We start from the raw sequence: 23468 nt of genomic DNA on the forward strand, positions 1-23468 counted from the left end.
TTAAAGGACAAAATCAAACAGCAGCATCAATTTTCATGGATTTCTGTGGTGATTTTGATTCATGTTTTGAGAGGTTCATGAATCTGAGATTCATACAATGTAGGTGGTTATATTCCAGCAATCACATCAGATATGCTTTGGCTTTACGGCTGTAAAGATAATCCAGGAATAATTGGAATAACCATGCCTAAGTATGTTGACTAGGTACCTAGTGAGTGGGCACTGACTGACCAGACTGGCTGGCACTCAGATAAGAATATGGGCACAGCTCTTGACAGGTAATGCTGGGAAGCAGTGGTGGTCTTTATCTTGTATTCCATGTTCACAAAAGTAAACACAAGGTAAACATGGCACTTTGGCTGCACCCACTTTGGCTGCTATCAGTCTGGCACCAAGGCCAGGCTAATAGAGGTCTGTAGGCCAGATGAACAGCTCCTGCCTGTGGCCATTTTCCTCCACTGTCAGTGATGTGACGTCTCTGTCAGTCCCAGTCCCAGGCCAGCAGATGGATACGGCAGTGCAGGAGAGCAGTGCTGATGTCCCCTCTGCTACCCTACTCGATGACAGCACAGGTCTGTTGGAGGGGGTCACGCCCCCAGCCTAAAAAGGCAAAGCAGAATGCAGCTGGTGCGGCTAGCTCTAAGAATAACCCAGGCAGGCAGAGCAGAATAGCCTGGGTTAAGGTTACCTTGAAGCCCCTGTCCCGTCCTATGCTTCCTGATCTAAACCAATCATGGTCAGGGGAAACTTTTAGGCTGGATCCCGAACTCTCCACTGGCCGGCCCTGGAACCTTTTCCCTCGACTTTTTGCTCTCTTCCTGGACATTAACTGAACCTCTTCAGAGACCCTGAGACTATGACACTTTGATATATTTTAAATTGTGATTCTTTAGGGGGGATTAAACATCAAGTCCTGACACCAGGTGTAATATATTTAGGGTCTCTTTGCATGGTCCCATCCTCTCCTTGACGATCAGGACTCAAACAGGATTAGCCCTGAGGAGCTGCATGTATTTTCTTCAACACAACTCTTGTTGCTGAAATTACATTTTCAAACTGCCATGACTGAGGGAGTCGAAGGTACAGTATCTACACAAGTCTAAGTATGTCTTTACATTTTACTTCCTTATTATAGGTCATTTGTCATTTTAAATGTTTAAAAACGTGACATAGTTCTGCAGAAAATTTAGAAGCTTCTGAAAAATAGTGGATATCATGACAGCATAATTGACTATTTGCTATGCAGCCTTGAAACACTTGTGACGTCAGCACGGCTTTAAGTATCTTGCACTTCGCGTGCATAATCCACATCCATCATCGCTGTTACAACTGAGAAAACGTCAAGTTATCTTACTTTTGGGAATCAAACTTAACTATTCTGTCTGATGTACCTTGTTTTCCCTCAGTCTTACACGCCAGTTCCAATAAGAAAGGCTTGATTTGAAACCAACATGAGCCTGGGTGTAAAACCTCTATTCAACAGTAATTCAAATAGACCCAGAAGTGAATCAGAGTATATTTTGAGGGCACCCAGGAGAGGATAAGATCATATCAGTGTTTTGTTGGCTGACTCTATCAGACTATATTACTGGCTCTCAATTACTGTCCTGAGATTAGTTGTCATGGAGAACTACTTAGGGTTCCCATGACATTGACGTCAACTTCAGGCAGCAACAGATCAGGAGAGAGGTAAAGTAGATGTGTTGAAGCGTACATTTTCTTTTTACAGCACAGCATATCTGCGTGATGCATTCCATCACTATTCCCACTTCACTACTCCTGGATTCCAGAATAATACAACTATGTAAATGCCATTACTGTAACCCTGACAAACACACTCAAATGCACATACATAAACACACACACGCACACGCACACGCACACACACACACACACACACGCGTACACACGCACACACACACTGTACTAGTCGCAGTATGACAGTATGTATTGTATTTTGTTGAATCAAAGTGAGAAGAAGCAGGGCATATGGTGTTTGTCTGCAGAGCCTCTTGAGTCAACAGATTGAGGGGACATGGGGACCCATAATCCCCCATTGCTGACAACAGGGTGCAGGGCATGGTGAAGAGATCCAACAGGTGGCCTGAGCCATGCTGGGCGAATACACACATGCACTTATTCTCTTTCTATCTTTCTCTTTCTCTCTCTTTCACACTGACGACATACATACATTCATAAACATGCAACACACAAAAATCATGGGGGCTGGAGGAGCATTTCAGTCAGATACTATCTCTGTCATGGGCCGATAAGAAAACACACCAGAGACCCATGCCACCAGCAACAGCTTCTGTCTGATTTGCACCGACCTGATTTCACAGTATAAAAGCAGCAGATAACGTTTTAGAGACTGAACACTGCATTCTAACTATTGCACCTTCACAAGAATCAATGGCTTATTCTGACCTAGTCTGCCACATTCTGGTAAATCGATGAGCAGCCTTGTAAAATGAATTCCGCACATAAAGGTCATATGCTGTGTTTGTAAGGAAGCATGGCCAGCCCATCTCTCTCCATTTAACATCAAATCAAATTGCCACGCTACAGAGATTTATATTCATTTAGAGAGAGAGCTCTTTGATGGCTAAGTCAAAAGATCACAGAGACAACACATTCCACACAAAAAATTATATGGATTCCTTTGACACTGTGTACCATACAGTGTAGTACCTTCAGTATATAGCTATTCCCCTGTCAAAACTTGTCTCAGTGCAGTCTATTCATGAACTAACCCTTCACTGGGCCTTTATGGTTGGTTCAGCATCAGGCCAACAACCTATCTTTTGTCCTTTCTTCCAGCGCAATCCTTCACCGCAACCATGGTCATTGAGAGCAAAAATGGAGAGGCAGGACACCCCCAAGCCAGGGTGACCAAGAGGACCGCGACTGATGACCTGTACACCACCTTCAGTTCCCCTATGGCCTGGATCCTGGTCGTAGCCCTGGTCGTCACCTGGTCTTGTGTGGCCATCATCATGTTTGACCTGATGGACTACAAGGGCCTCACAGGTAAGTCCTGAACCTTTCCTTTCCTCCTATACTGTTCCTACCACCATGCACTGGGATGTTACTTATCCGTGTTAGGGTTTCGTTTTTGCTTTCTACCTGATACTTCATAGGCCTCGGTAGGTTAGAGCTAGGCTTCCTTTTTCCTTGTTTGGGCTCATTAGGATGAAAAAGGGCAGTAGTTTATGTGATGCATCATGCGTTGAGTAATCTTGGTCGTTTATACTCTGGTTTTTAATGATGTGGATATAGATTTGATCCAATTTTATACTATTTATACAAAAGTATGTGGATACCCCTTAAATTAGTGGATTCGGCTATTTCAGCCACACCCGTTGCTGACAGGTGTATAAAATCGAGCACACAGCCATGCAATCTCCATAGAGAAGCATTGGCAGTACAACGGCCTTTACTGAAGAGCACAGTGTCTTTCAACGTGGCACCATCATAGGATGCCACCTTTCCAACAAGTCAGTTCGTCAAATTTCTGCCCTGCTAGAGCTGACCCGGTCAACTGTAAGTGCTGTTATTGTGAAGTGGAAAGGTATAGGAGCAACTATGGCTCAGCCGCGAAATGGTAGGCCACACAAGCTCACAGAACAGGACCACAGAGTGATAAAAATTGTCTGTCCTCGGTTGCAACACTCACTACCGAGTTCCAAACTGCCTCTGCAAGCAACGTCAGCAAACAAACAGTTTGTTGGGAGCTTCATGAAATGGGTTTCCATGGCCGAGCAGCCGCACACAAGCCTAAGATCACCATGCACAATGCCAAGCGTCAGCTGGAGTGATGTAAAGCCCACCGCCATTGGACTCTGGAGCAGTGGAAACAGGTTCTCTGGAGTGATGAATCACGCTTCACCATCTGACAGACAAATCTGGGTTTGGCGGATGCCAGGAGAACTCTACCTGCCCAAATGCATAGTGTCAACTGTAAATTTTGGCTGAGTAGGAATTATGGTCTGGGGCTATTTTTCATGGTTCGTGCTAGAGCGAGTGAAGGGAAATCGCTACAGCACACAATGACATTCCAGACGATTCTGTGCTTCCAACTTTGTGGCAACAGTTTGAGGAAGGCCCTTTCCTGTTTCAGCATGACAATGCCCGAGTACACAAACTGAGGTCCATACAGAAATGGTTTGTTGAGATTGGTGTGGGAAAACTTGACTGGCCTGCACAGAGCCCTGACCTCAACCCCATTGAACACCTTTGGAATGAATTAGAACGCCGACTGCGAGCCAGGCCTAATCACCCAACATCAGTTCCCAACCTCAATAATGCTTATGGCTGAATGGAAGCAAGTCCCTGCAGCAATGTTCCAAGAAGAGTGGAGGCTGTTATAACAGCAAGGGGGGGGGGGGCAACTCCCTAATAATACCCAGGATTCTAAAATGAGATGTTCGATGCGCAGGTGTCCACATACTTTTGTCATGTAGTGTAAATAGCACATCTTCTAAGGTTTGATTAATAATTTAGCCTTAACCTTTAGCTTGGGTGAAACAAGTTCATAGATAATGGCTAAAACAGGCGATAAGAGAATGCAGCGAGCTCAGTGAAAGCGATAAGGCCCAGTAGCTTGTTGTTTCCAGGCTGGCACTACTTTATCCAACGGTGTGTGGGCTCTCAGGGTAGCCAGGAGCTCATTGTCTGGTTACTAATAGTACTGACAGTGACAAAGATAGATAGGGCATAGCATTGCAGTTTACTGGGCCTGGGCCCTATCTGCAGCAGTTGCTGAGAGGGTTTGGCAGAATTAGCCATGCCTCTCTCCCAGTCAAACAGCTTTGAGTCAAATAGCCAAATAGATTTACTGGTAGATTAGTTTTGAGATACATTGCTTCAGTCAGTAGGGATGTTATTGTATCACAGAATTATGATTGATATAGTTCATTACTGTTGCAGACGTAATGGTGAAACTTTCTGTAGAGGGAATGTGTAATGTATTGTGTTCTTTAAAGTTGTTTTCAGTGTGATTTTGTGGTTTAAAAATAAAGTTGTACAATGACAATTTTCACTGTGTTTGAGAGTTTGCTGTTTGCCGATGTGGATCAGTATGTGAGAGAAATTGTCATTGGTGTACATGGATTCTTTCTCCATTTTCATGTCATATGCCATTCGCATTTCATTTCATGTAAAAGGTCTTCCATTTAAGACCTTGCACATACATTTTTGAAGCAAACTTCAAAAGTGGCCACCATTGTCACGTACTGTAGATCCGATTAACTCACAAGTCACGATAGTCGTTGAAGGCTGACGTACTTTGGGGGCGTGGAGTCTAGTCTACCAACCCAAAGTCACGGAAATCACATGCACCTCACTCCCTGTAGTTATTCACTAGAGTTCCGTAGCGGCGTTCACTCTCTCATTTCTAATCTAGTTTCCTCCTCTTTTCACCCTGTCCATCCCCATGTGCCATCCTGTTCCCATCCAATAAAAAGATCATACATTATACTGTGACGACCCCTGTTTGCCACCTGGTAAAGACTCTCTGCCTGCAGTGTAGTGCTCATACCCATCTGTGTGTTCGCTTCCGCTCTGCTACTAACAACCTGCATGCTTTAATTGCTGACAGGGAGCAATTGTCACACACTCCAGTCAGTGTTGTGGTGGCTTGATGCTACGCAATAATGGATTCATGTACACATGGTCCATCAAGTGTTGATTCTGCTTCATTCAAGGCTGCACAGGTTACGTCTGGTACTAAGTGAGTCTGTACACCTTTTTCACACTAGTAGATTATCGCAGTTGAAGTGGACTATTTTGCCTAATAAAACTCAAGGTAATACAGAGATACAGTGTGTCCATTCTGATGCCAACCATAATTGTACATGCGTTCATAAAGTCAACCATAATCCCCCTATGTGAACAGTTTAGGGCTATAGCTTCTATGATAAATAATTCACTGAACTGACTTATTGCTGCTTTGTGATTGGAAAGGTATACAGCCTATTTAGTAGTCACTTGATGTGTCATTTAACTAGCTACTATTTACCTTTTTGTTTGTTTGTAGTTTAACAAAACATACTATAATAACGCCGTAGTGTGTAATGCCGTAGTGTGTAACATTAAAGTAACATTCATTACAAGAAATGTATTAATATGTGTGTGTGTGTGTGTGTGTGTGTGTGTGTGTGTGTGTGTGTGTGTGTGTGTGTGTGTGTGTGTGTGTCCATGTGTGTTTTCAGTCATTACTTGATGTCCAGTGAAATGTGTTTAGTGTATGAAGTGCTCATTTGTGATGAATGTGCTGTAGCTAACTGTACTATTTTAAGTTGGCTGTAGCATTTCCTGCGGCAGCCAATTTAATTTGACCAATTATTACATAACCAGAAAGCTTTAGAATGTATTGAGGCTGTATCACAGTACGTACTAGAATGTTTTGTGCCAAGTTAAGCTGTTTTGGAATGCCCAAGTCCAAAATTGGAAGTGCTATTCAATAGAAAGCTGTAAAGAATGGCGCATCAATTTCAGTGTTGCATGTTTTTTTGTGTCCTTACATAATTGAGCAAAATAGGCCACCACGATTATAGGAAAAATAACCATTACATTCACCTGAAATCAGTGCTTGACTTGGACTGAACTAGGTGCCGGTACTCATTTTGGGTGCTGGTACCATTTATATTTAGTTGCAGGAATTCCTCAATATTTTTGAGATAATATTCGATAAGAGGTGCAAGAACTCAAGCAGAAGAACAGTACTCAGTTCAGGTGAGCTTCTGCCCAAGTCAAGTACTGCCTGAAATCACTATTATCTTACTGTCAAGTGGTCAGACATTAGCTTTTTAGTCTGATTTATTTGACAGTGTTATTTAGCCATATTTCCTGGCAACATGATCCCAATTAATTGTGTGCCAATCGCTCCCATGCATCCGGCCTATGTTAACTTTCGTTGCCTTTCCCGTCTCAATTTATACACAATGCCTTGATGCTAACATCAATAATGACACATTGAGAGCATATCAGCTTGTGTTGGTGTTATTAACTGTGTGGTATTGAGTAATAACTCTTACTGGCCATGGAGAATGCCTTTCTCTTTGATTGAGTTCTGCTTTTGAGAAGGATACACAAATCTGATGTGCTTTAATATTTATAATTGAATATTCTATGTTGCAGATAAGCCTGCAAGGAGAGATATAGATTTCCTCTACAATGCATACTACTGAGCATTGAATGTGGCCAATACCGAAGGTCATCTACGGAGGAATGACCTCCTGACCTCCTGAACCATTCCACATGGAATCATGGGAAGGAATTTGACGCTGTGGCCATTTCGATCAAAGCCTCTCAGCCGAGTCATAACAATACAAGAGTCTTTATTAGTTGTAGAAGTCAGACTGTAGCTAAACTATACCCTTGACCAATGTATTAAACAGTAGACTTATTAATTGATAGCAAAAGGACTGGGGTCACGGATCCCTAAATTAGATTAGGAAAAGGGGGGTTATGGTTAGCTAAGAATATACCAGGGGATACTGTATGGCACCAGGACAACACATGTGGAATGGGAGGGTGATAATCACCACACAAAACCATGGCACCATGGATAAACCCTTGAAAGGAAAAACAGGAGCTAAGTACATATTAATAAATTACTAGATTTCCAAAAAAGAACAAACACGTACAGTATAATGTAAATACCCATATGATATAAATCTTATATTGTCACGGTTGTCAAAAGGAGAAGACCAAAGTGCAGCGTGTGTGTCGTTCCACATTTTATTTAATCTGTGAAACTATGCAATACATCAATAAACTGAATAAACAAAACAACAAACCGTGACGCAGAGGAGAAACAAACACTACTCAAAAATAATCACCCACCAAACCCAGGTAGAAACACCCCTACTTAAGTATGATCTCCAATTAGAGACAACGAGGACCAGCTGCCTCTAATTGGAGATAATCCCAAACAAACCAACATAGAAATACAAAAACTAGAACCTAAGAACATAGAAATAGGAAAAATAGAAAAACACAAAACACCCCCTGTCACGCCCTGACCTACTCTACCATAGAAAATAACATCTTACTATGGTCAGGACGTGACATATATAAGGAAATGGCCTTTGAAGCCACAATCTTTGAGGACAATGTGTAATCTGCACCACAGTAAATGTATGTAACCAACATGTATCTTAAAAATAAGTAAATTATCTATCAGGTATCAATCTGTTCCAATCGAAAGGGTTGGTAAATTGGTTTCTAAGACCACACAGTAATACCGAAAGAAAGTCTCATGTTCTTGCTTTTAAGAATCGGGTAGCTATATATAGCGCCAGGTCCCCTGTAGGATACTGAGCGGTATCACTCTGTCTCTCTCTATGAGGGATGGCTGTGTAGCTGTACGCCCTTTCTTAGACTGGTCCTCTCTGTTCATTTGAACCCCTCACTGTCAGAAAGGAGACTGCCAGAGACAGTGGAATTTACAGGAATAGCTAGAGTACCTGTCACTCATCATTTCAAATATTTATAGTACTGGACCCAAGTGCATATACAACATGGAGTTTTGGAATTTGTATTATTAAATGTTTTGTATTTTTGTAGACAGTGGTTAGTGACAGCAGATGTCTTATTCCATCCCCTTTTCATCCCCACCCTCATTAAATACTTTACTTTTTGAACACATAAAGAGGTACAGTAACAGGGAAAATGCTAAATGACTTCAACAAGGTCACAAACTAATAGATGTGTGAAGCAAAAGGCTGTCTGCCCTGAGAAATTGGAAAATGTGAAATTACGAACCTGCCCATTACACAACCATTTAGTTGGACAGCAAATGGGTATTAAAATTGCACTTTTAATAAGATGCAATTTTTCCCACCATGACATTTCAATAAAGGGCGACACTGTGAAAATTAAATACTAAACCAACATTTTGGAACAATGGGCAGAGTGCTGGCTGTGAGGAAATGGAATTCCCCTTGATGTGCACTGCATAGCCTGGGATGCGTCCAATTGGAGTTGAATCAATTCTATTGCCATGCCTCCATTGCTTCCCGTTAGAGAGAGGGGGGTGGAGGGAGAGGGGGAGAGAGAGGCAGGGGAGGATAGGGAGAGCGAAAGGGAGGAGAATGAGAGAGAGAGAGAGGGAGAGGGAGGAGAGGGAGCGAGAGAGAGGGAAAACAGTGCTTCATTAGCTCCTTCAACTTCCTGCTAAAGAGGGACACCTGCAAACTGGAGCCTGACGGACGTAGTGTCAGAGACCTCCTGAATACAGGAATGAATGTGTTGCCAGGTGACATGGTGCTAGTTATACTGCCACCCACACTTCACTGGCTTCTCTAAACTAAACCCTCCAAAGTGTTTTGGAACAATCCACAGAGCCTTTCCATAATGAGGGACTTAGTTTGGAGGGTTGATTCCCTTTCCACTCCCAAGTCCCTTGCCTTCTTTACCACTTCTTTCAGGTTAATATGTAATTTATTTCTGTGGATTTAGTTGCAGTCTCCATGCCAGGAATCAGTGTAGATAGAGGACAATGTGAAGGGTTCAAATGCACAAGCATTGAGGGATATATTTTTTCTGCTTTATGACGTAGGTTGAAGTGCCAATCAAACAAATGCCACTGAATTAATCAGTATTTCATTAGTATTCTTAGTTGGAGTCAATTTCACATTGTTACTCAATGCCATGAATTTTGATGTACTGCTTCAAATCACAGCATTATGTTATTGCACATTATTTATTGGAACAAATTAATCAAGTCAATGAGAATACATTTCAAATAAAAACATGCCAAGCACAGAGGAAGAACTTGTTGTTATAGCAGATTCAATAAAGAGTGAAAGACATACTGTGTTTGCTATAGTTACAGCACAGCATGTTGCTGTTCTGTCCTGTTTCTCACTCCTATTGCACTATGGGGGTTTACTGTTCGTATGTTGATGTGTTCTCTACACAACGGCCATGCCGATCTTTGTTTCCATTGTGATGAACGTCTATGTGATGACGTTGAATTCTTCTGTCGCCATACGGTGTTTGTGAATCGTGAGTAATTGTGTCTCTGTGCCATTGTTTCTTGTGGTAAGACTGTCCGGTTCTTCCTCCCAGAATGCATCACTCTGGAGTCTGTTCTCCCCGCATTGATCATGTGCATGTGATGGAGACTGTTCACTGTCCCTGTCCCTGTGCCACTGCTTATGTACCTCTCCTCCTAACAGGGGTCTCCCCACCTCCCGCTGTCAGGAAAGTAATTAAGGATGCAGGAAGGTCTCGAGGCAAGCCATTATACTATGCTTTTAACTTTGTTGTGCTGATTAGAGGCCTCTGAGGCCCTTAGTGAGTTTGGATTGACATACTGTAGCAACTAACTTTAAAGGAGAAGATAAAACGAATGAATTGAATAAAATTAAAGATAATACAATTGATTATAAGCGACTAATATAGCAAGTAATCAGTCCATTAACTCATGTTATGATAAATACCTTTGGATACATTTGAAATAAGCCTTGAGATTTTGTAGCGGAAACATCTATTTGTTCAGAATTGCATAGACAATTAATTCCCACGTGAATATTTTCATTTCCAGGAACCAAAATGTTCCTTTGTTGAATTTGGCTATATCAACCGTGTTTCCTTAACCCACTCGGTCTGATTCAACACTACTATGGATTAAGTAACTAAGAATCACTCTCTTCTGACTATCAGTAATGCTACTTTGATAATTGATCGCTAAAGAGCACTAAAGAGTCTAAAGGGCAATCTCTAAAGACCAGTCAGTCATATTCTGCTGAGAGTTGTCACTAACACAGTGCTGGGGTGCACTACGCTGGCAGCGGTGTCTGACATGCCCTGTAGTGTGTTGCATGTTTACCTGCCATGGATGCCTTTTGCCTTCTGTATGTCTCTGCCTCTGACGAAATGGAAACGTCTGTCTCACGTGGTTTGCCTGCACTGCACAGCAGAAAGCTGTAAAGAGTGGCGCAACAGGTGGTGGTCTACACCGTATACTCCAGCAGACATGTGAAGTTACCCATTGGACCATGGATGGACAGAGGATATGTTATACTACATCACATTGGTTATAGTTGATTAGTTCCAAGCTGTAGTTAATAGTCATGTACACATTCATCTTCATATCTATAGTCTCTATTGCTGAATTTGTTTCTGGGTATAAATTCCGTTGCTGTGATTTGCCTGTTCTCATATTGTTCTCTAAGTGCAGAACATTTCAACGGTGTACAGTGTGATTGCATTTGAAAGATTAAGGACAGCATATTGTCAAATTAATGTTTTTATCGTGTGTAATATAATGCGGCGGTAATTAATTAGGTATTCCTTAAGTCTTTTGGTCCAAGTTTAAGTGTGTGTGTAGAGAAAGAGTGTGTGTAAATGCATGCTGGATATATTATGCTATTAAACCTCGGCTCACACAGCCTGTTCACCACACTCTCAGGAAGCATTCAGCATATCAGCTCGGACCCCATGAAAGTGGTGAACGTGGCGGTGGAGGAGTCCACTGACTGGGGCAAACTGCTTCTGGCCTTTGTCTCCAGCCTGGTAGCACCCGAGGAGGAGGAAATTGAAGGTATATTTCACAAGTTGTCTCTTGAGCTACCCTAATAATAGATCAAACAACAGCAGCAACAGTAACATAATAAACAAACCACATGGTATTTCAAAAAGAAAGAAAGGGCTGACCCACTGTGACTTGACGAGTCACCTGGCAGGTCATGCCACATTCGGCGTCAAGCTGTTTGATTTATACCATTTAACTTCCACCATTTCACCTCTATAGGTTCACATATTCAGTTAATGGCTCCGCTGTAACAATTTAGCCCTTAAGTCTATATGGCTTAGGGTGTGATGCAGGATAAGTCTGGCAGATTGAGAACCTGTGAACCATAGCCAAGCTTCTTTCCAAGGCTAGCTTGTGGTTTAATAAACACTCAACACACGACTGTGTATACCGCACATATCAACCCGAAACTGTTTATCATATCTCATAGTAGATGATGTATTGTAACATTAAATACAGCACCACGTCCATCTGTACAAGCTAATGACAGAAACGTAGGAGGTGACACTCATTCCCAAATCCGAACTCCAAACTAAAGAACGGGACACTGTTTTCCAGCCTTTCACGCAGAAGGATTTTGAAGCGGAAGAACAAGGCTCTCGACCTGCAGCGGGATACCTTTAACTCCTGTACCACATTTGTGTGTGACTGTTCTAAAAAAAAATAAGAAAATAAAGTCATCCAAAGAAAGCAGAAATCACCTCTCTCTCTCATCAATCCCGTGCTTGTGTCTTTTCACCACCCACTGTGCTCGCCACGCTCACTTTAATGTGCACATCTCATCTCCAAGCTTGCTCCAAACCATCATTATCAACATTATACTCAGCAGTCCAGGTTGTGTCTTCCACAACAACATCAGCTCATACAGTTTACACTATGTTAGCTAAAGGATATCTGATATAGCCAAGGTGCTAATCTCAATTCCTTAGTTAAGCCTAAGATTCAGCTGGGTATTAAATGCATTTTTACCAGCCTTATTGAAACAGGAAGGCAACTTGACATCAGGTATTCAATTACAATGACAACCTAGCGATTTACTTTTATAAGAGGAGCTCTAAGCATACCACAGTGCGGAGGACAACTACTGTACTACAGTTCAGGGACAAACTTCCTGCTAAACAGTAATGATTTGTGGCAGAGGAATAAACGCACATCAGTGTGATTTGGCAAAGCAAATGTATTAAGTCAATTTAGCAGCAGCACCACACATACGGTAGACCCACAGCAGCCATAACTGAATCACAGTACAGAATATTAATGTAGGCAAATAAATGTAACTTACATTTGTTGTGCAGTAAAGGGAACGCAGAATTTAGGCACTGATTTCAGTCCCAATGAAGAAACCAATGTAGTTTTAATATGAACACACACATGAAATTAGAGCTGGAGTGAATCAATTAAAACCTACACAGATGGACTAACTTTATACAGGCAGCTGCTGCATTATTGTTGTTTTTATAAATCATACCATATGCCATTCATTACCAGGATGCACACACACTGTTATTAGGTCACTTCCATAAGGATGGTATTTCAGATGATAGTATTATGCCATCTGGGGATCAACAGTACCTCTGGCCTTAGAGCAGTGACCTTCTGCCTAGGCCAATAGAGTGCATTAAAATGTAAAAGGTACAGTAGGTAATGGGTAAAAACATGTATTAGGAAACAGGCATATAATGCACATTTGAGTTCATTAACAATACAAATGAACATACTGTATTGTATACATTCAGTATGACAGTAGCTTATCATCCAAAGGTGTCTGTCAGACAGACTCTGCATCCCTCCTTGCCTCAGTCATATTGCACTCACTCACACACACGCACGCACGCACGCAAAAACGCACACACACACACACATAACTGTGACCTCTGCTCCCTGTTAAATGATGGAGAGAGTGAGTCTGTGGAGGGGTGGAGGTGCAAGACAAAGGGAGATAATAGAGAAAGAGAGAAAGCAAGAGGGAATGGTCGTCCCACAATGGCTATGCATAGCTCAGTGGACTAATGCAGAAAGATGCTGACCTGCCTGGCGGTTTGACAGCTGTCTGTGAGTTACGACTCAAAGAGCAGAGACTATTTCGGTCTCACTTTAGAGTAGCTACTCTAAAACAGGCACGCTGTCTCACTGTAGCCTAGCCACTCTAACCACTCTCAGGGCACAGTATAGTTTCCAGGTTATGACACCAAAGCAATGCCAACTTCCTAATAGAGAATCATGGCACTAAATAACAAATTATTAAATACATTTCTTCCCTGGCCTCAGGATAAGCTTTCAAATATTATTTGTTGCTTTAATTTATTTACACAACCTGGAAACGTTATCCCTCAGGCTAATGTGCTTTGAAAGGAGCTATATCTCAAACACATCCCCAAAACATCAAACACACCCTGGAGAATGAACATTTTCCTCTCACTTAACTTCTGAGAGAATTTTTTTTTTTTTATCGTAACGTGAATATCTGCTATTCACAGCTAGTGCCGGTTTAGCACAAACGAGGTTGGTGTATTTTAAAATCTCCTTTGAAGAATGGCTGACTAGTCCAATCGTTTCACTAAATCCACCTTTGCTTTGAGATGCATAGTAAACAAATGTAGCCTACTAGCTGTTGTTGCTGTTGTTGTGTAGCCCACAGTGCCGCCTTTCATTGAGCGGACTTGTAGTCTTTAGCTCCTTAGTGATTTTTAAGAGTTGAGAATAAGCTGCCTGCAGCGGAAGAAAAACCTTTCTTCCACTCTGATCCACATTCATAATTGATTCTGCCTTCATCAATGTTTCACTAGATCTATTTGGTTGGTTCCTTTGTTAAGCTGACATCTTTTTCGCCCATCTGCCATTTAGGTGAGCTACATCCGGTTAAGAAAAAAGGTTTGTATTCATGCATCTATTAATTTTGCCGTTTACTTATTCATCAATGTATTATAGAAGCTGTCTCCTTCATGCTCTGTACGCCACAGCTGTTAGGGAAAGGAAAACACCTCTTTGTCGAGAAACGCTTCCTGGCTATAGTGCTATTGTCAATCAATATAAACGCTAACTCTTCTGCCTGCTACTCTACATCCTGTTTCCTTAATTAAAGGACTGACACAAAGCCACAGGTTATTGCGAGGACGAGGGGCTTGGCTTTAGAGTTTAGCAGGCGTCCGCATGACCTGAGATAACAAAATTCACTAATCCGGGCCACTAATGACGCTTTAGAAGTGAAGGCCTTGTTTCTTTCAGCAAGAGCTTAGACGTGCCGCGCGATTAGTCAACTCCGTAACCTGCAGCTGAAATGCAGGGTCACTGCATGGAGTCAGACCTACAAGACCTACACCATTTGTAATCTGCTGTACAGATGTAGGAGCTTAATTCGATCGCCCAGTTGCAGGAGAACTTTCCTGCAATGCAGGACATTTTAAAACTTGTAGTGTATTTGTGGTTTAAAAAGGCTTCTGAAGTTTGAAATTTCCACTTTGAAAGATCCTACATTTGTAGGGTAAGATATGCTGTACATGCTTTGCTGTGCCAGAGACCCTAACAGAATGTAGGCCTAAATCTCTCTTAACATACTGCTGTCTAATGCCTAAGGATTCTGCCCTTCTATCCTGCTCTATGGTATTTTGAAACCATTCCATTGCTTTTTTCCAACCGCTTATCTACACTATGCCATTCCCCTCACACTTTTTAGAAGCCCTCACATCATTGACAAAACACACAAGCAAAATAAAAGATTTACTAATGAAATGATGCGTGTTTTTGTTTTTTATGACCTAATCAAATTTAAACATTTCAACATTGATTAATGTAGGTTAGCTGTTCCAAGTTTTAGGACTTGAAAAGGTGATTCAGGCTGAGGTTAATGGGGTAGATTTTGTGGAGTGTGATATTTTATGGATGTTCACCTTGGTACTTAATTGTAAAACCGTCCCAAAAGATATACGATGGTTTGTTGAAGAGGAACAAGCTGAGGCTGAAGGTACCATGGCCATGCTTTCCATGTTTATAGGTAAACATACATGTAGATGTTTACTATATGTAAACTACATTAGATCTAATGTAGATCAACTAGAATAACAACGTAACAAATACATAAACCGGTAAGCACACTCAATGGTTATCACTCTAATCATGCTATTGCGCAGTGCTAACAAATGGTTTTGTTGTTTTGTGGCTTTGCTAAAATGCTTACTTTTCCTCCACATACCATCGTATTAACTTGGCTACTTACAGTACTTTAACTTTGTATCCATAGTCACACGTTGTGTACTTGTCAAGGAACGTGGATAGTGTTTTTTTTGTGTGTGTGTGTTCTAACCTCTTGCTGTTGGAATCCCCTTCCTTCCGACCTCATAGCTGCATTCCTACCGTCCAGAAAACAAGGTATGTGCCCTCCTGTTCTTTATATGATGCTCATATTGAAAACGAATTTGTCAGGAAATAACATCAGGCATGTGATGATGATTGATACATCTTTTTGATGGGAGTGAGGCATTTTGCTGCATGATGTAAGTGGTTATTTGCGCTGTCGCCGGAGCAACTTTTGGAAAATGGGTGCTGTCCTGTTAATAATTGCTATGTAATGTGATATTACTAGCCTGTACCTGTGTGTAACTGCTGGCTCTATTTCTTCCCAGACACCGTAATTATACCCCCAGAAGCTACTCTAGACAGCTTGTCCAGTTGCCTAAATTCATGACCACTGTAATATATGGTCATTACATGTGTTCTAGATGTTATGTAGTACAATAAAATTCAGTGAATACACATTTCAACTGTCATAGTCGATTGCAGTTGTTAAATAGACCACTACAGTTTCTCTCAATATATTTTATTATTTGGTAGTACTATGGTACAAATAGTATTAATTAAGAACACAACTAATTTGTGTGAGCATGAATTCACCAATACTGCATCTTGTAAACACGTGTTTCAATGTGCGTACTGCCCTGCAAACAATAATGAGTCTTTAGGACGTCCCTAGGACATTATGAAATGGCCGCCTAAAGTCTTCACGACGTTGTGTCATGGTCCTGTGGAGGTTTTGTCTAGTTCCCGGTTTGTTCCGAGGAAGTCCCCTATGATGTTTATATGACGTTCTTAGAACATTTTGTCATGGTCCCCTGGATGTTTTTGTCTACTATCTGGTTAGTTCCGGGGATGTCCCCAAGGACGTTTATATGACGCTCTTAGAATGTTCTGTCATGGTCCCCTGGATGTTTTTTTTCTGGTACACAGTTTGTTCCAGGGATGTCCTCAAGGACATTTATAGGATTCTCTGAGAACGTTCTGTCATGGTCCCCAGGAGGTTTTTGAGGAGTTCTGGGCTTGATCAGGGGACGACACCTGATTCTTGCAAAGAAATGTTCACACCTTGTTACTGTTTTTACTGTTGTACCCCATCAGAACCTAAAATATAAGCTTGTTTTACGCCAATGTTTGTAAACAAAGAACATGTAAAGAAAACACTATAAATGTAAACAAACACTATATTGCCTCAAAACATGGTTAAAACCCCCAAAGGTTGATGTCCAGGCCCCTGCGTAAATCTAATTAGCATTAAAAAAAATCCCCATAACAATCCAACAGCTAAAGCTAGAGATATCTGTTTAGTGCAAAAATAAGGGGTTAAATACATGACAAAAATATATCTGATCTTTCTTATACCTCTCAGATATAGGACAGACACTTCAGAAAAAACTTATTTTTGATATTTTTTGGGGGCTATCTGTTGTACCATGTAGTGAATCGGTTATTCAGTGCGTTTGTATGGGCTAAAAGCAGTAAGCCATAATATTTATTTTTGATACTTCAAGGGGTCTTAAAATTCGAAGTGAAATATCAAAATGATCCTTGGCATGACCTTCTTAAAACAATTCCGTATAGTTTAGTAGAACCCCCGCCATGGATGGTCAGTCCTTGCATACATAGCTCTGTCTATGAATTTGAGAATGATGAGATTTCTCCAGCCCCAACCCTCAGCTCTTTACTAAAACGGGGTTGGGAGGAGGCTTTGTTATTTGTTTTCTACTGCTGATCGCTGCTTTAATTCTTGACAGGACTTTGTATTGTTTGGTTTTGTTCTGGTTTTTTTTTTGGTCTGGGGTTTTAAACGTTTTGGATTGCTTTTCATACCCAACATCAGCATCATAACCATGAGAGTATTCTCCCTCACTACCACAGAAAATAACAACTCTTCACTGACAGAATTACTCTTTGTGAATTGACCATTTCTAAACTATTATTTTCCTCAAACAAGTTAACATCTGCAAGTATAACTATATATGCATTTGTCATTTTGTATGGAGTCAGTCTTTGAGGTGTCATGTACGGAACACTGTCATTATGTTTATGCCACTGCTGCAATGTACAGTAATGTAGAGAAAGCATTATATTGGCCATATTCATGATATGGAATGATGATAATGGTAGCACAGCACATACACACTGAGATATTCATGTATTGTAAACTCACTACTAGGTGTATATGGCTCAGGTGAGCAGAGAGCAGCTTGTCAGGTGTAAACATTATGAGTACACAATAAAGATATTGTGTTAATTGTGTTGCAGTGTGTTGTGTTGTCTTGAAAATAATGAATTATAGGCATTATTGTTACCTTTTTGGTTCCGGCCCACTGCACTGAATGTCACTTTTACGCTGTTCATTCTGTAGTTGCAGGGATGTTTGCAGAGGAAAAGGAACCAGTTGTGGAAGTAGAGGAGGAGGAGGACGAGGAAGAGGAAGAAGAAGATGATGTAGATGAAGTGGAAGATGAGGAAGAGGATGGAGAGGATGAGGATACGGAAGAAGAGGATGAAGATGAGGAAGAAGATGATGAGGATGAGGAAGGGGAAGAGGAGGAAGAAGGGGAGGAAGAGGATGAGGAAGAGGAAGCAGCAGCTGAGGCCGAGGTAGATGATGATGATGATGACGATGACGATGATGATGATGATGAAGCAGATGAAGAGGACTCTGCTGCAGCGACTGAAGAAGATGATGATGAGGACGAAGAGGTGGCTTCAGAGGCTGATGATGAGGAGGATGATGATGAGGAGGAGGAAGAGGCTACTCCACAGGCTGATGAGGAGGAGGAGGAGGAGGAAGAGGCTGTTCCACAGGCTGATGATGAGGAGGATGATGATGAGGAGGAAGAGGCTACTCCACAGGCTGATGATGATGAGGAGGAGGAGGAGGAAGAGGCTGCTGCAGCTGATGAGGTGGCAGAGGAAAATGAAGGTGAAGATGAAGCTGCTGCAGAGGTCATTGCTGAGATTGATGAGGATGAGGGCCCCATTCTGATTGATGTTGATGACACAGAGACAGAAACCTCTGCTGGAGATGATGGAGAGGAGGATGACACCATAGCTGAAGATGAAACTGAAGCAATTACAGATGAGGATGTCAGTGATGCTGCTGCTGCTTCCACTGATGATGATGATGATGGTGATAAGGAAGCGGATGAAAATGCTGTAGCTGGTCCTGCTGCTGCCAGTGATGAAGCCACAGATCATGGTCCTGTTTCGACTGCTGCTGCTGCTGCTGATGATGATGTTGATGAAGAAGATCATAGCATAGATGTTGACCAAACACATGACGATACTAAACCCATTGACCTAGAAGATGACGATGATGATGATGATGTTATCAAAGTTGATCTTGCTGATAGTGAGGATATTGATATCTCAGACACATTAGCTGAGGATACAACTGATGACTCTACAGATTTAGAGGACACTGATGATGACGATGATGGCAAAGTCAGTGAGGACAATGGTGCCGTCGTTGATGACGATGACGATGACAAAACAGTCGAGGATTCAGGAGAGACTGCTAGAGATGTCGCAGACATTTCTGATGACACAGAAGATGATGATGATGATGATGATGATGAGGTGAAGGATTCAGCTGAAGAGATCGGCAAAGAAGATGACGATGAGGATAATAAAATCACAACAGAAGCCTTTCATAGTTCAGCACCTGAAGAAGATGATCTATCCAAGGATGATGACGATGATGATGATGATGACATTGATGACCTTCTTTTGACAGGTATTGACCAATAACTTTCATTACACTGATGTTTCATCATCATGCATAACCCTTATACCTGTGTAGTAAATGACAAAGATAATATCATTAATACATTTTTATCAACTAACTGGTCAGAATTAAAACTAGCTGTCTGTTTCACCGGGTACATTATTGATATCACCATTCATGATTAGTACCGGACTGAAGTCTGATATACAATATAGATAAGCATTAAAATGTGTCTGTATATTACACACTTTTTACTGATCCATAATAGAACAGTCTTAAAACAAAAGCTTTCTTAGAGTTACTGTCACATTATACAGCATCGCAAAAATATATATATTTTTTATCCATGAGTGATGGTTGGTGATTTATCATGGTGTTAGTCCAATAATGAATACATATTGTTCCTGGTATCAAGGCCTTCAATCATATTGATATATTTAGCATTAATTGTCACCTAAAGACTGCCCATGATATTTAAAATTATATTAAATTATGATATTTGACACAGATAATATAAAGATTGTAAGGAAGCCTCATGATGGAAGGATGGAAGACGTATGAATACAGTGATACAATAGTACAATTAATGAGTATAATCATTTTGTTATTGTCAACCAGAGTGGCCCAGGTAGATATGGTAAAAACAAAATATGATCTTCTGTTCCTCAGTACATAATGAAATTTTACATTTCAATGGCAACCACAAGGTTGCCTGGGTAATGGGATTCTTTCTCCCTCTGTAACAGGGCCTGTGTAGATTGTATTTTTCCCAATATCAGGCTGATTAGCCACCACAACAAAACAGTAAAAATTATAACACATTATTGTTTTCGTGACCAGTGGTGTAAAGTACTTATGTAAAAATACTTCAAAGTACTACTTAAGTCGTTTTTTGGGGTATCTTTACTTTACTATTCATATTTTGAAGAAAATAATGTACATTTTACTCCATACATTTTTCCTAAGACCCAAAAGTGCTTAGCAGGACGGGAAAATGGTCTAGTTCACCCACTTATCAAGAGAACATCCCTGGTCATCCCTTCTTTCTCTGATCTGGTGGACTCACTAAACAAACACAAATGCTTAATTTGTAAATTATGTCTGAGTGTTGGAGTGTGCCCCTGGCTAACCGTAAATAATGTACAACATAAAAAATAGTGACGTCTGGTTTGCTTGATATAAGGAATTTGAAATGAGTTCTACTTTTGATACTTAAGTATATTTTAGCAATTACATTTACTTTGACACTTAAAACCAAATACTTTTAGACTTTTCTCAAGTAGTATTTTACTGGGAGACTTTCACTTTTACTTGAGTCATGTTCTATTAAGGTATCTTTACCTTTACTCAAGTATGACAATGGGTACTTTTCTACCACTGTTCGTGGCACACATTTCTTTATGTTCTGGTTTAGATCAATCGGAAAAAGTCTTCTTTGGATGTATTTCAAGATGATACACTGGTTAGGTTTGGCAGCGAACCCACCAAGACATGAGTATTAATTACATCAGGTGAGGAGATGTGTGTGGCCATGCATGTTCTGGGGGTTCTGATAGAAATCCCTGTATTCATGCTGTGTAGATCAGAGGATAGCAGCTGCTGTTGCTCTGTAGGGTTGCCAGCCCAGTACCCCTGTAAGGCAGGGGGTTCCAGAGTCAGCTTTCATGTGTGAACTTGCCACTCACCAAGCTTCTGTGGCTAGCTATTTTTTTACTCCAGCAGTTGAAGTTGGCGGTGTATGTAGTAGGTGTTGTAGAAACAATAGTATTTTACTCATGATTTTTGAAATTGAAATGCATTTATAATCCATTATCTTATATCATATTTGTTTATCATAATTACTCACCACAGGCACAGATTTCACTAATATGTCCCCGTAGTCTAGCTTTAATAGTTAGTAATAGTGTAATAGTTAGTAATAATTTAATAGTTAGTAATAGTGTAATAGTTAGTAATAGTGTAATAGTTAGTAATAATTTAATAGTTAGTAATAGTGTAATAGTTAGTAATAGTGTAATAGTTAGTAATAGTTTAATAGTTAGTAAGAGTGTAATAGTTAGTAATAGTGTAATAGTTTAATAGTTAGTAATAGTCTAATAGTTACTAATAGTGTAAAAGTTTGTAGTACTATAGCAGTAGTATATTACTAGTGACGCTGGCTTGAGTAAAGATACTTAGTTTCTTCCCTCTTTGTAGAAATGTTGAACCTCAAATTTGTTATCTAAAGACTTTTGGCTATAACCTCTCTCGGGTATGTGGGACGAAATCGTCCCACCTAGTCAACAGCCAGTGGAATCGAGTGGCGCGAAATTCAAAAACCTTAAAAATGCTATAACTTCAATTTCTCAAACATATGACTATTTTACACCATTTTAAAGACAAGACTCTCGTTAATCTAACCACATTGTCCGATTTCAAAAAGGCTTTACAACGAAAGCAAAACATTAGATTATGTCAGGAGAGTACCCAGCCAGAAATAATCACACACCCATTTTTCAAGCTAGCATATAATGTCACAAAAACCAAAACCACAGCTAAATGCAGCACTAACCTTTGATGATCTTCATCAGATGACACTCCTAGGACATTATGTTATGCAATACATGCATGTTTTGTTCAATCAAGTTCATATTTATATCAAAAACCAGCTTTTACATTAGCATGTGACGTTCAGACCTAGCAAACACACCGAAAACTTCCGGTGAATTTACTAAATTACTCTTGATAATCGTTTACAAAATACATAACAATTATTTAAAGAATTATAGATACAGAACTCCTTTATGCAATCGCGGTGTCAGATTTTAAAATAGCTTTTCGGCCAAAGCACATTTTGCAATATTCTGAGTAGATAGCTCGCCATCACGGGCTAGCTAATTTGACACCCACCAAGTTTGGCGTTCACAAAACTCAGAATTACTATAAGAAAAATTGGATTACCTTTGCTGTTCTTCGTCAGAATGCACTCCCAGGACTTCTACTTCAACCACAAATGTTGTTTTGGTTCAAAATAATCCATAGTTATGTTCAAATATCCTCTGTTTTGTCTGTGCGTTCAGGTCTCTATCTGAATGGTGACGCGCGGACGCATGTCGTGACAAATCATTTCAAAATATTCCATTACCGTACTTCGAAGCATGTCAAACGCTGTTTAAAATCAATTATTATGCTATTTTTCTCGTAAAATAGCGATAATATTCCAACCGGGCGATGTTGTTTTCGTTCAAAGGCTGAAAGAAAAACATGGCCACTTCTCGGGGCCGCGCATCTCCTGTCTCTGAGCCACCAGCCTGACCACTCACAAACAGCGCTCCTGTACCTAGCCCAGAGACAGCAGAGATCTCATTCCATTTTCTGGCGCCTTCAGAGAGCCTATGGGAGCCTTAGAAATTGTCACGTTACAGCAGAGATCCTGTATTTTCGACAGAGATGCCACAGAAGCACAAGAAATGGTCAGAGAGGGCACTTCCTGTATGGAATCTTCTCAGGTTTTGGCCTGCCAAATGAGTTCTGTTATACTCACAGACACCATTCAAACAGTTTTATAAACTTTAGAGTGTTTTCTATCCAAATCTACCAATTATATGCATATTCTCCTTTCTGGAAAAGAGTAGTAACCAGTTTAAATCGGGTTCGTTTTTTATACCCGGCCGTGAAAATACTGCCCCCTACCCTAGAGTTAAACGTTATCATGCAATGTACCAGTGCTCATAGGTTAGTCTATTCATATTGAAGCCGTCATGATATTTATTGCCAAAAGATGCCATTCATCCAAGATGCCATTCATCCATTCATCCAAGATGCCATTCATCCAAGATGCCATTCATCCATTCATCCAAGATGCCATTCATCCGCTGCGCCACTTGGGAGGCCCCCGATTTGATTTTCTAATATGACTAA

The 23468-nt window shown here is 40.8% G+C and overlaps 1 protein-coding gene across 1 annotated transcript in view; it reads left to right on the top strand.

Moving 5' to 3' along the window:
- The first annotated feature begins 635 nt into the window (after positions 1–635).
- trdn (triadin) overlaps positions 636–23468 on the top strand; it is a 48032-nt gene continuing 25199 nt past the window's right edge. Inside the window, exons 1-8 of the mRNA XM_045719519.1 lie at positions 636–1080; positions 2821–3030; positions 5466–5504; positions 10188–10244; positions 11423–11554; positions 14390–14416; positions 15884–15910; positions 18201–19577. Coding sequence (XP_045575475.1) covers positions 1062–1080; positions 2821–3030; positions 5466–5504; positions 10188–10244; positions 11423–11554; positions 14390–14416; positions 15884–15910; positions 18201–19577 — 1888 coding nt within the window. The 5' untranslated portion in view covers positions 636–1061. The remainder of the gene's footprint in view (positions 1081–2820; positions 3031–5465; positions 5505–10187; positions 10245–11422; positions 11555–14389; positions 14417–15883; positions 15911–18200; positions 19578–23468) is intronic.

This window comes from Salmo salar, chromosome ssa06, assembly GCF_905237065.1.
Source record: "Salmo salar chromosome ssa06, Ssal_v3.1, whole genome shotgun sequence".
Classification (NCBI taxonomy): domain Eukaryota; kingdom Metazoa; phylum Chordata; class Actinopteri; order Salmoniformes; family Salmonidae; genus Salmo; species Salmo salar.